The sequence below is a fragment of the Myzus persicae genome, unplaced genomic scaffold (assembly GCF_001856785.1).
Source record: "Myzus persicae strain clone G006 unplaced genomic scaffold, MPER_G0061.0, whole genome shotgun sequence".
Taxonomy (NCBI): Eukaryota; Metazoa; Arthropoda; class Insecta; order Hemiptera; family Aphididae; genus Myzus; species Myzus persicae.
In genome coordinates this window covers 1,378,310-1,390,528 of record NW_019101568.1, presented here as the reverse complement: position 1 = coordinate 1,390,528, position 12,219 = coordinate 1,378,310, and the positions used below count along the sequence as shown (strand labels likewise).

The 12,219-nt window shown below is 27.1% G+C and overlaps 1 protein-coding gene across 1 annotated transcript; it reads left to right on the top strand.

The window, feature by feature from the left end:
- Positions 1-3,914: 3,914 nt before the first annotated feature.
- On the top strand, positions 3,915-11,814 carry LOC111029592 (fanconi-associated nuclease 1-like). The gene is made up of 12 exons (XM_022308649.1): positions 3,915-5,530; positions 5,597-5,792; positions 5,872-6,099; positions 7,334-7,465; positions 7,568-7,802; positions 8,520-8,731; positions 9,563-9,678; positions 9,779-9,945; positions 10,023-10,160; positions 10,248-10,370; positions 11,437-11,548; positions 11,624-11,814. Exons 1-12 carry the CDS (start codon positions 4,279-4,281, stop codon positions 11,644-11,646), a joined length of 2,934 nt encoding a protein of 977 aa, XP_022164341.1. The 5' UTR covers positions 3,915-4,278; the 3' UTR covers positions 11,647-11,814.
- Positions 11,815-12,219: the final 405 nt, after the last annotated feature.

Sequence of the window (12,219 nt, the reverse complement as noted above, 5' to 3'; positions counted from 1 at the left end):
AATAATACTACTCTACTAACCAGAATTATAAATACACTGACTTGAAAGAAAAATAAATATAATTTATATAACCATAGAAACTATATTTATTGATTTAACGTAGGTATGGTAGTATTATTCTAGTTTTACAAGAACTAATATATAACATATATACTTAAAAGCTGTACATTGTATAAAATATAACGAATTGGTACTTAATATTTATTTTGGAGATAAATTATATACCTATGCAGGGGATAATGAAATTAGCTCGACTTTTGTCTAAAGAGTTCTTTCTCCTTACTTAAAATCATCGCTGAATTTCTGTCTTGTGAAAATGAAAATAAGTTTAATATTAAATACAAAACACATTCCTACTGGTTAGTGATAACTGATAATACTCAATTATCAACACACAATTTTAATTCTTAGTTTTCATTTTATAGTCAATTTATTGATATTATCTTTCAAAAATATATTTCGCTATATGTGGCATAGCTATAGATAGGTAATTATGATTTTCAACAATTGTAATGAGTACGTAATAAATCTAGGGTTTTGGGTTATACACTTATACAGGTAAAGTATATTATGTAACTATTATTCAAAGGATTAAATCTCTTTCATAATATCCTTATTTTGAAATGAATAAATAATATTTAAGTTTTAACTAAAAACACTGATAATTTCTCATACTTATAAATAGCCCACAAAGAGTCAACATTTTATTACGTATGGAAAAAAAGGTGTCATACAATCATTTGGTAAAAATTTAATGTACCTACTTACCTACCTCTCTATGGTAATAATTAGTTTTTGAGTTACACCGAAAAAGCAAAATAGATTTTGTCAAAAACTAGTTTTGCATTAAAATTACTATTTTTCCTGACGCTTTTTAAAACTTGGTAGTGGGAATTTCGTACTTTTAACCCTCCAAAGTACCAACTACATTTACTTTTCTATCAGGACATTTTTTGGAAAACCTATTTTTGACAAAATCTATTTGGTTTTTTGTAGTACCCAGTTCAACAATGAATAACTTAAGAGACTTGAATTTTGATCCAAATATTTATATTAGTATTTTCTGGACAATATTATGATATTAGAATAGGTAAGCTGGTTATTTTTGTGCTGATTATACTATGCGTTTAAAATATTTTATTTTTTTTTATTTACGTATGGTAATAATTGTTTTTCTTTCTTAGGACCTACCTAAAAATAGTTAAAAATGATAGGTACCTATACAAGGTCCTCAGAAGTTTTAAATATCTAATCCAACATCAAAAAAAATAATACATATAGTCACTATTTCTTTTCATAAGCGCTTAACTTCTTCTTATTTTATATGCACATTTAGTCACAAAAAAAAACTAATAGCCACCTACATTGTTAAAATTCAAAAAGTATTATTCTTAGGACTCGCAACTTTTTATACTACATAAATTATTATTATTTTTTTTTTTTTGTAAAAATGATGACCTTGCGTTTAACGCTTTCACAGTACCGCCGCGGTCGCGGTACCGAAATTATTTTTATCTACCAGCTATCATACTTTGCGAAAAAATGTTGTTATTGATGAAATTAAAAGGACAAATATAGTACTTATAAACCTTTTTTTGGTCAATAAAAATTCCTTAGTCCGAGGGTAATAGTAATAGGTAAAAATATCTAAGATATATTAAGAATTAAGATACTACCTTAGTCCGTGGTCTGTAAGTAAACTCAAGGGTAAGAAATAATTATAATAATACCTAAGTGTAGTATTAATAATAACTACAATAATAATTTATTAATATCGGCGTACTGCACACGTTAATTCAGATTTTTCCATATTATCATTTAATTCTAACTGTACACAGCGTTTATGACATTTGCTGCATTATCTGTTTCAATTAAACTAATTGTTTTTCGATTTCCCATACTATTATAAGTGATTTCTTTAAGATATGATGTACTAAATTCACGGCTGTGTGTCGCTCATGAACTTCGTGAGTTGTCAATGTAAATGATTTCGGTTTCCAATGTTGATCGGTAGTGTGGCAGATAATTGTTATGAATGACTCTTGAGATATGGAGGTCCAGCAATCTTTTGTACATGACACGCTTGTTACTTCATTTAATTCATTCTTAATTAATTGTTGACCAACAATATGTCATTTGTTAATAATTTTAAACGATTTTTTACACTTTCTGCAAAACATAGTTTATAATTAGGATCAACAACGTACATGAAGTATTTAAAACCCGGACTTGAGTAAAATTAAAGAGACATCTGGTTTATAGCTATCATTTTTGAAAGTGCTTTATGAATTTCCTTAGTTCTTTCAGAGCTAAGCAATTTATCTGACGTGGTATTTTGTTTATTAAGTTTTTGGAGCTTTCGCCTAATTCGAAAATTTGAAATAAAATTGATATTTAACGTTGAATCAGAATTGATATTTGAAGAACTACTTCTTGGTTGGGCTATTCAAATTTTCTGCTATAGATTCTAGGTCATTTCTAGTCTCAAGCATCTCATTTTCTGAGTCTGCAGATGTGTGTCTGTTAAATAGGTACCAAGTTTAATACAAGGTTTCTATTAGTTGTTCTTAAAAGTTAAAGCCACTAAAAAAAAATCGGGAACTCGCTCTGGTTATAATAGGAGTGAAGGACCTCGGTTACAGAGTAGGTCACTTAATGGATGTGTTAAATTTGAATGCAATGATAGGTGCTAATATACGAAAAACGATTCTGAACGGAGATGACGATATTTTGTCAGTCTAGGATATTTTATTTAATTATTTTATACTTAAAACCATTAGATAATAAGAAATTGTTATTTTACACATGAATTTTTAAGTTTTTAAATTGTTAGTATTGTAAATCAGAAATCAGAAAATCATAGTAATATTTGGCTAGGCATAATAATAATATAAATTTACCTCTTTTTTTCTCTTACTCCGTTACTCATGGAATGAATCGCCATTAGATGTCGCCCAATGGATCCAGTGGTACCTCCCATTGCTAACAAACTCGTTATTTTCATTTTCATCACACAAAAGACAGTATGCAATATTCCCTTTCTTTTTTGCATATTGCCAAATCCAACTTGATTTTTATTGCCTGTTACAATAAGTTATATTTTAACTATCTCATTTGTCAATTGTCAATGATGTTAATATACGAGACTCCGATGTGGCGATTTATGATTATTATTGAGTAGGATAATACTGAATAAGAAATAGAAATAGGAAATTTTGTGCACATACATAAACGTTATGAGGTGCAATGAGTGATAACTGATAACTTATGAAATGTAGGATTTTGGTACGTTTATAAATAAATTAGTATATTATTATGTATTATGTACAAGGTATCGACTTAAGGCCGTAACTGGAAAAAAATTTCGGGGGGGGGGGGGTCTAACATTTTTTCTAGGTATAGTTTTAGTATAGTTAAACAGTATTCACCGCTAAAATGTTTCTACTTTTAAAAATGTCGGGGGGGGGGTCCCCTGGACCCTCCCCCCAGTTATGGCCTTGTATAATACGTGATATCTATCTAATCTAATTATAGTCATTGTTAAAACCGCTACAAAATTTAAAAATAAGACGAATCACGGAATTCAAGTATTTTGCAAATTCATGTGAAATATGTGTTTATTCAAAATATATATCCGTGCATCCTAGTCACGACTCACAGATCCACGGGTGCAAAAAAAACACTTGTTCCAATGAGACATTCGATACCTCCAGCACCTATAGGCCAAAACCACAGACCTAAAGATATAGGTAGCCAAATAGGTCCAAGTTATAAACCACCTTGCTATAAACCTAAGATCATTTTAATGATATAAATCCAAAGAGCACAGATATATATCCCGCCAATTTTGCTACTGTGATATGGAGATGTTGTTTGTTATTGTTTATCTGTTTCTACTTATCTAGTTTTCACAAGTGTCAATGATAAAATATGTCTTAAGTTTAATGATACATATTATTTTAAATTTTTAACATTATACAATAATATTTACGGTTTTCACTTAGCTGGAATCATAGCTATATTCATATAGTGTTCCAGAGCTCTATGATTTAAGGCTGGAATGCTGTTCTGTTGATATTTGTGTACCTTATAGTTTAATAATGTTTTTGTTATAATATCTTATATTCCTATAGTTATTAGTTTATTATATTGTTTTATTTTTTTTATCTACCAAAGTCTTACTTATTATTAACGCCAGTGTTATTTTATTTGATTGTTTCTGTTTTTATTTTATTACAATTTCCGGCTCGCAAATTAATTACCTTTTTGATACCTAGTATGGATTCTCCATTTAAAACTCCATCTAAGTGGCCCGTGTCTCAAATTTTACCATCCAGTGGTTCATCTTCACCATTTACGCCAAAAAGAAGTAGAATTAAGAAGATAAGTAGTGAAGAACATAATTCTGTCTCCCGGATTTTGGCGTTTGATGAATCCAATAGCCGCTCACCTACTAGAAGGAAACTAGATTTTGTATCATTTAGTCAGCAGTCATTTTTAATTGGTGAAAATGAACTTATTCAATCTGAACAGACAACACCTGTTAAAATAGATCAATCAAATCTTGAAAAAAATAACATTTTATTATCTCCAAGTATTAGGGTTCATCCTAAAAGATTTAATATTTCTGAACAAGATAAAAATATCAAATCTTCTTCAAATAAAAGAAGTGGTTCAAATAACTCTACACCATCCAAAAAATCAAAAATGTTAAATGCAAGTGCAAATTGTAAGAAAATAACTTCTTATTTCCAACCTACACAAAACAGAACAGATTCAATTATAAATGGCTTTGGTAATAATTGTTTGAAAGCTAAACACAAATCCAATGAAGAGAATATGAATCCTACAGTTGAAAACTGTATTAAATCTGAATTTGGTATTAACAATACAGAAAGTTATAAAAATAAAATACCTGGCCAAATTCAACCATCAAAAAAAAATACATCTGAACAAAGTTTAAATCATAAAAATGACAAACTAAAGAAAAATGTTATTGAGGGACAAGTTACCTTAAACAATAATGATAATATTAATAACATTGAAGGTCATCCGTCAAAATTAAATGGTGTTAGCTCAAGCCTTCCTAACGAGAAAAAAACAAGTCCTAAAAGAAAAGCTGTTAAAGGTCCATATTCAAATAAAACAACAGTAAAAGAATTAAATATTGCAGGACAAGTTACTCCAAGTAAAAATGGAAGTATAAATAATACTCCTTTGACAAGTCCAAGAATTATGGAATACTTAGAAAATAAAGTTGATATTTCTGGTGGCGATACCTACAGCAGATTTATTAAGTTCATTGTTCTCAAAGCTGAAATATTTTGTTTCGGGAAAGAAGACATAATGAAAAAAATTGAAGGTGCAACTCATGATGAACTTAAGATTTATGGGAGATTGATATCTAGAAAACATGGGTGGATTCGTTTAAGTGGAGCCGATGGACTTCAAAAGTATAGAGAGTTAAATTTATGTAATGATTTTGATGGTGTTTTAGAATCATTAGCAACCAAACAATTAATAAATACAGGTATGCAGTACACACATTATTTTTTATTTAATTAATTTATGAGTCACTATACTTTTTGGTTTTCAGATGTTATTTTTTGTGAGCTCGACTGCCTATTAAATATTCTAAAATCTCAAGAACTTAAAGAATTACAAAAAACATTCAAAATTAAATTAAGTTCCAGCAAGAGTCAGACTAAACCTGAAATGATAAAATCATTCATTAATCTTGTAAAGAATCAAAGAACATTTTGTGGGAATTCCGCGAGTAATTTAAAAGAACGGTTAGTTTAAAGTTATTGTATTATTTTGCATGATTTTCTAAACTATAAATATATTTTGACTGTTATTTTTTTAATGTAGAGTCAAAAAAATAATTGGCTACTGCGTGAAACTATCAGATACATCAAGGGATGATATAATGAGCTGCTTAATTTATGAATCGTACCCTTATTTCATTGGAGATGAAAAGGACAGATTTCGTGATTGTTTTAATAGATTTTCTATGGTTGAAAAAAATTTACTAAAATTTCCCACTTTTGAAGCAAAACGAGTTTCAATTAATTTCAGTTCAAAAGATAGCTTTGAAATGTAAGTGGTTACCAAATAAAATTGTTTCACTTTTGTGAAAGTATTGTATAACAAATAATTTTTCATAGAGTAGAAATGCTTACCAATTGAAGATACTAAAAAAATGTATGTACTAACCAACATGTCAAACAAATTAATTCAAATGTAGAGAGCTAAACATATTTGTGGACCATTTATGTTTTTAGGTGATTAATATTACCTATTATTATTGTCTTTTAAATGCGTATTTCAAAATTGTAGTTGTCTACTTGAAATACTTTTTAAAACTATTTGTTCACTTGTAATGATAATAATAATAATAATAATAATAATAATACTATTGAGATCACTATTATTTATTAACAAACAATCATTAATTGTTTTTATTTGTTTGGTTGCTTATCATTAATTATTACTTGTTAATAGGTATCTAGGTGCAACATAAAAAATTGAATCATTACTACTCTCCCTGTTAGTACAAATCTACAAATCTAGAAGGGGGAGAGATGAATTAATCTATAATATCAAATATGTACTTTTGGCTCTACCCACTGAAGGGTGCTAATTGTAAATTTCATATTTCATTTTATATTATTAATCTTTACAAGCCTACAATTATGGGTAGTTACATCAGGTGTTGGGATTATAGATTTCTGAAATATTTCATCGTCTTCTCCTTTGTCCAATTCCTATCTTATTAATTTTTTTAATTTTTGTTTATGTTTGTCAATACCAGAGAAGTGACTAATGTAGAAACGCCTAAACATTTTTCTTTGAATTCTGTACTACCAAGTTGTTGCAGTGAATTATTTTATGCCTGAACTAGATTTGCAGCTTTATCTAAACTCTGAAGTCTATGTTTTCATTTGTAAAACTTTAGTAGCACAATGAACTTGATCTAATAATATCTGATTTCAAACATCAAATATCTAAAATATATAGAATATCTTTCGCCTGTCTTACATATTCTTATAAGAACAATACAGTAGTATTGAAATATCAATACATTTATTTCTTGATATTAGATTTAAATTTGGATTTTTAATCTATGATGAATACATCAAGTAAATATTTTATTTTTTTAGTATTCTTTATTTTACAAAAACATCACAATATTCACAATAATGTAATTTTAAAGATTACATAGTGTAAAAAATGTATTTAAACATATTGATAGAGTATCCACTAATTTAATAATTCACTATTTATTTGTTTTATTAATGCTATAGATTTAACATAAGATTATTGATTTTAGGTACAAAATTGCTTTAAATCTTCGTCATGAAGTTCAGTTACTTTTAGAGCAAAAAGATCATGAAAATGCTATTTTAGTTTTGTGTATTATGTTTGAAAATTTCAAATCTGCTGTGTGTGATAAATCTATTGTGTGAGTATATTTTTAAATTTATAAAAACATGACTAAATGATTCTAAAATTCTAAAATGTGTATATTTTATATTCATTTTTGTTTTTGTTTTCCTATATTCAGAGAATCACTATTAAAAATACCTACCTATTTGCGAAAATACTCAGCAATTTCTGTATATGCCCATACATTGTTCAAAAATATAACAATATTAAAAAAATGTACCAGTAATGTAGACTTGACCAAAGAAGTGTTGGAATTTTTGTTAAAACATAAAGAATTTTCAATATCTAAGCGAGCTGATTTACATATTGAATTAGCCAAAGTTTTTGAATCACAATATAAACAATTAGATCTTGTAAGTATATTAATGTTATTGAAACTATAAATGCTACTCAGAATATAAAAATACTTTTTAAGAGCTCTCTTTTGAGTATTAATTTTGATCTTTTGCTTAATTATCTCAATGTAGGGTTATGGAGTTTAACTATGATAAATTATGGTATTTCAAAAACAATACTGTTCTATATAAATTTACAAAATAATTATATCCCTGCTATTAAATACTAAAAATTATCTTGTGTTGTAGTAGGATCATTCAAATAAGAGATTAAGAGATATCACTTATACTTTTTGGCCGAATTTCTAAGGATAAGTTGTTTGAACAACTTTTAATTATAATTATAAAAACATTTTTTTTTTCATAATATTACCAAGTATAAAAAATTGTTCTTAAACTTAATTTTTAATTTTATATACAAATTCATTCATAATATATTACAATACAATATTATAAAGTTAACTATGTCGTTTATTTTTTGTAAGCTTATAGTAGATCAGTATCAGAAAAAATCATTGTGGCAGAATAATTCTTGTGAAATGTATATAATATTTATTTTTGTGTGCACTACATTTACTTAAATTCAAATTTGTATGTATTGATACTTGAAGTTTCTGGGATACTTAATTTCTTTCTATACTAAATTGTATTCAAAGAAAAAAAAATTTATAAAACCATTATGTTTATCACTTTTTGCTCAGTCTAAAAATCTGTATTTTTAAATTTAAAATATAGGCTGCAAAAGTTATACTTGATGGCCTCAAGGATGATAGTATGACTGAATTGGGTCGTCAAATGTTGTCAAAGAGAGCATTGATGTATGCAAATCGAAAAATCAGGAAGTTGAATAGTGAATTAAAAAATGAATTGTTGAGTGTTACTTCAGAGGCAGGAAAACAACCACCTACCACAACAATAAGTGGACAAATAATTTCTGTTAAGGAGAAGTTAGTAAACATTTATTACTTATTTTAAAAATAACTACTAATTTTATCTCAGTAAGAGTTATAAGACAAATATGGAAATGTATAATTCGTACAACATAAACATCATACTGTTATATCATATACATCATATTATTATTTGCATTATTTAAAAATAATATTTGAGCAAGTTAACTAACTAGTTTTGTATTTTAACTATGAATATTTTGATACCATTAATCAAAAACTGAACTTTTATACACTTTTATTTTTATATTCGCTAACTCTATATCATTTCAAATTGAAAATATACATTTAAAAATGTTTATTGATAATTAAACATGGTATTTTTGTAAATAAATAATGTAGGAAATGGATTTTATGCTAATAATTAGATTATAATGTAGCTATTTGCAATTAATGGTTGTGGATAGACAATGATTTAAGTACTGCACCTTACATCTATGATTTTTTTTATAACTGTAATGCAAATATATGAATTAATTTAATTGGAAAAATCTTTTTAAGAGAACGTGATACTTGTATGTGTTGCCTTGACTCACACTTACGACCTAGCAAATTTTTGTTGACCTTTATCAATGGTGTGCTGTTAGTTTTGACATTAGATTGAATTGATCTACTATAAAATTTAAAGGCTAGATTAATATCTAGGGCCTCAAGTAGGCTCTTATTTATATTTATATTTTTAAGTAAGTTATAATCATTTTAAAATGTACAGTTTCAAAAAGGTCATAACTTAAACATAATAATATCAATAAAAGCCTACTCGGGGTCCTAGGTAATAATCTTTTTAATTAGCCCACTTTATTAATTAATTATAATATTTTGGCTTAGAGGTTCATCTGGCCGTAAGCAAGTTTATTCGAAGAAGACTGAGAATGGTGACTTACATTACATGTCTGTTGAAGAACTAGCCTTATCACACTATAAAAGTCAAGGATTTATAAATGGTAATTATTCAATTATTTACAGTAATTATATATTTAATATTTATGTTCCATATGTTATATTGAATGTAACATTTATCACATAACATATTTATATTTATAGGATTGCACGATGAGGGTCAGCTTATAAAGTCAATGTTCTTATTATGTTTTTGGGAAATAATATACGGTAGTTATACACCCCATGTTCTTTTTATCAGCCCTTATCAAGATTGCCCATTGGATTGGAGAACTCGTCATTTCTATGAAATAAGGGAACAAAAAATTAAAGTAAATTAAAAGCAGTTATTTGGATTTGATACATTAAAAAAAAACTATTTATAAAAGTGAAAAAAAAATGATTTTAGGATAGAATGGCAGAACTGAAACAAATGAATGTTGATCAAATATGTGATATGTTGAAAAAGTGCTGCGATGAATACTATGATACTCAATCTGTAGTAAATTGGAAATATATGAATGTTGATAACTTAGATTTGTGCCATGTAAGCTTGCACTTTTATAATGTGTTTAAGTGTATTCAACCTAAAATTCAATTTTTTGTGAGTCTTATTTAACATTATGGATTGTAGACATTGCTAGAGTGTGTTGGAATAGAAGTGTTCCTTGCAATTGGTGATCAAATATTGAAAGATGGCAGAATTTATTTGCACGGTATGCCAGACCTTGTTGTTTGGGATGTTTCTAGGCATAAGGTAAAATGTTATTAAATACAAATGACAATTATTAAGAAGCAGGTCTCAGTTTTTATAGCATTAAAAGTTACTTTATATAAGTTATAACACAACAATTCTTGAAATATTTGCTACATGCTTATTATAAGCCATTAATAGCTTATATCATTTTTTTTTATAAATTTATTATTATTAATTATTACTTATTAGTTATTACGCTTAAAAATACAGTCGTGTCTTGATAAATCAAATCTCAATTTGAATAAAAACTCGAATAAATTCAATTTTAGCTTTTTTTTTAGTTATATACTTCAAATATAGCTTATAATTTGAACTGCTATAAAATATCAAAAATATCAATGATATGCCTATAAAATATTGTATATTTTGCAAAATTATGCCGAATAAGTAAAAACCTCCAAATTTGCAAAATATAATTTCTTATACTTTATTGTGGCGTATTTAAATAGATTTATATTTCACCTAGCAATAAGTAAGAATTAGAAAGTTTGATATGCAAATGAATTAACTTATGAGACCCGCTTAGTGCTTATAACTAATTCAAGACGCAAGAATAAACTTTGAACTATGAGTTATAGCGACTCGACCGTATAATATAAGTATTCATTTTATTCTTCAAGAAGATAACGGGACCTACTAAACATGTTTGTTATTCAAGGTTAAGTTTAAATTGTTATAAAAAAATGAATGAATGATTTTATGATTTTATGATCTTGAATTAAGGTAGTCTTCAAAGTAATTCTATTCAAAATTATCTGAATAACAAAAAAACACTTTTTTTTTCTTTGTAAAATCCCTTATTAAATTTTGAGTTATGGAAGACATTAAATAAATCAGATTTTAAATATTAACTAACAATATTATTAATATCAAAACTTGAGAAATAGTATTAAAAATGTAAAAAGTATGTAACATAAGTAACAAACATATACTTTTAATCTTTAATACATAAAACCAATTTATAGCTTATTCTGATTTAAACATATTTTATTATAACAAATGCTATAGAATTTGAGCCCTGTTGGTTTTAATAAACTTAACCATTTACAGTTAATTTTGTCATTAGTGCATATTTGTTGAAGTAAAAGGGCCAAATGATAAATTATCAGAAAGGCAATATTCTTGGTTACTTAAGCTTATGGAGTTTGGTGCTAATGTTGAAGTTTGTCATGTTGTTGGTCTGTACTTGATATCTCAATACCTTCTTTTTTTTGTTGGTTTTATTAGATAACTTGAATTTTATAATGTTATAGGAAATGGAGGCAAAAATACGTAACCAGTAGCCAAACCTGTGAAAATTTAAACTGACATTGAGGATATTCTTCTATTCATTTCTTTTGTTTGAACATTGGATGAATGTATTTATTTCATATTTTAAGTTAACCATATTATATATTGTGTTGAATAGATTATTTTTTTATTATATTTGTACATTATTATTACCACCGCTTAAAAGAATATTTGTTTTAATTACCAAATCATGTATCAGATATAGTATATTTGTTTTTATTTTGAGTATTAAATATTTAAATATTATTTATTTATAAATTTTATAGATTGATCTAAGTTCTTTCACATGCAATAACAGAAAATTGTTATTGTGCACTGATGATTAGTAATAAGATGCCGCTCGTGACCAAGATTTGAACCGGGGACGGTGCGCGTCGCAACCGATGCTTTGGTCGACTCGGCCACTTNCCCCCCAAAAAAAAATAATAATTATAATCATATAATTGTTTGAAAAAATAAACGCTCCTGAATTCCTAGCTAAACAATGCTATTGACTAAAAGCTGCAGCCCGAAAAGAACGTGCTCGCTGACTAGTAAGAAACGACATCGTATCCATCGT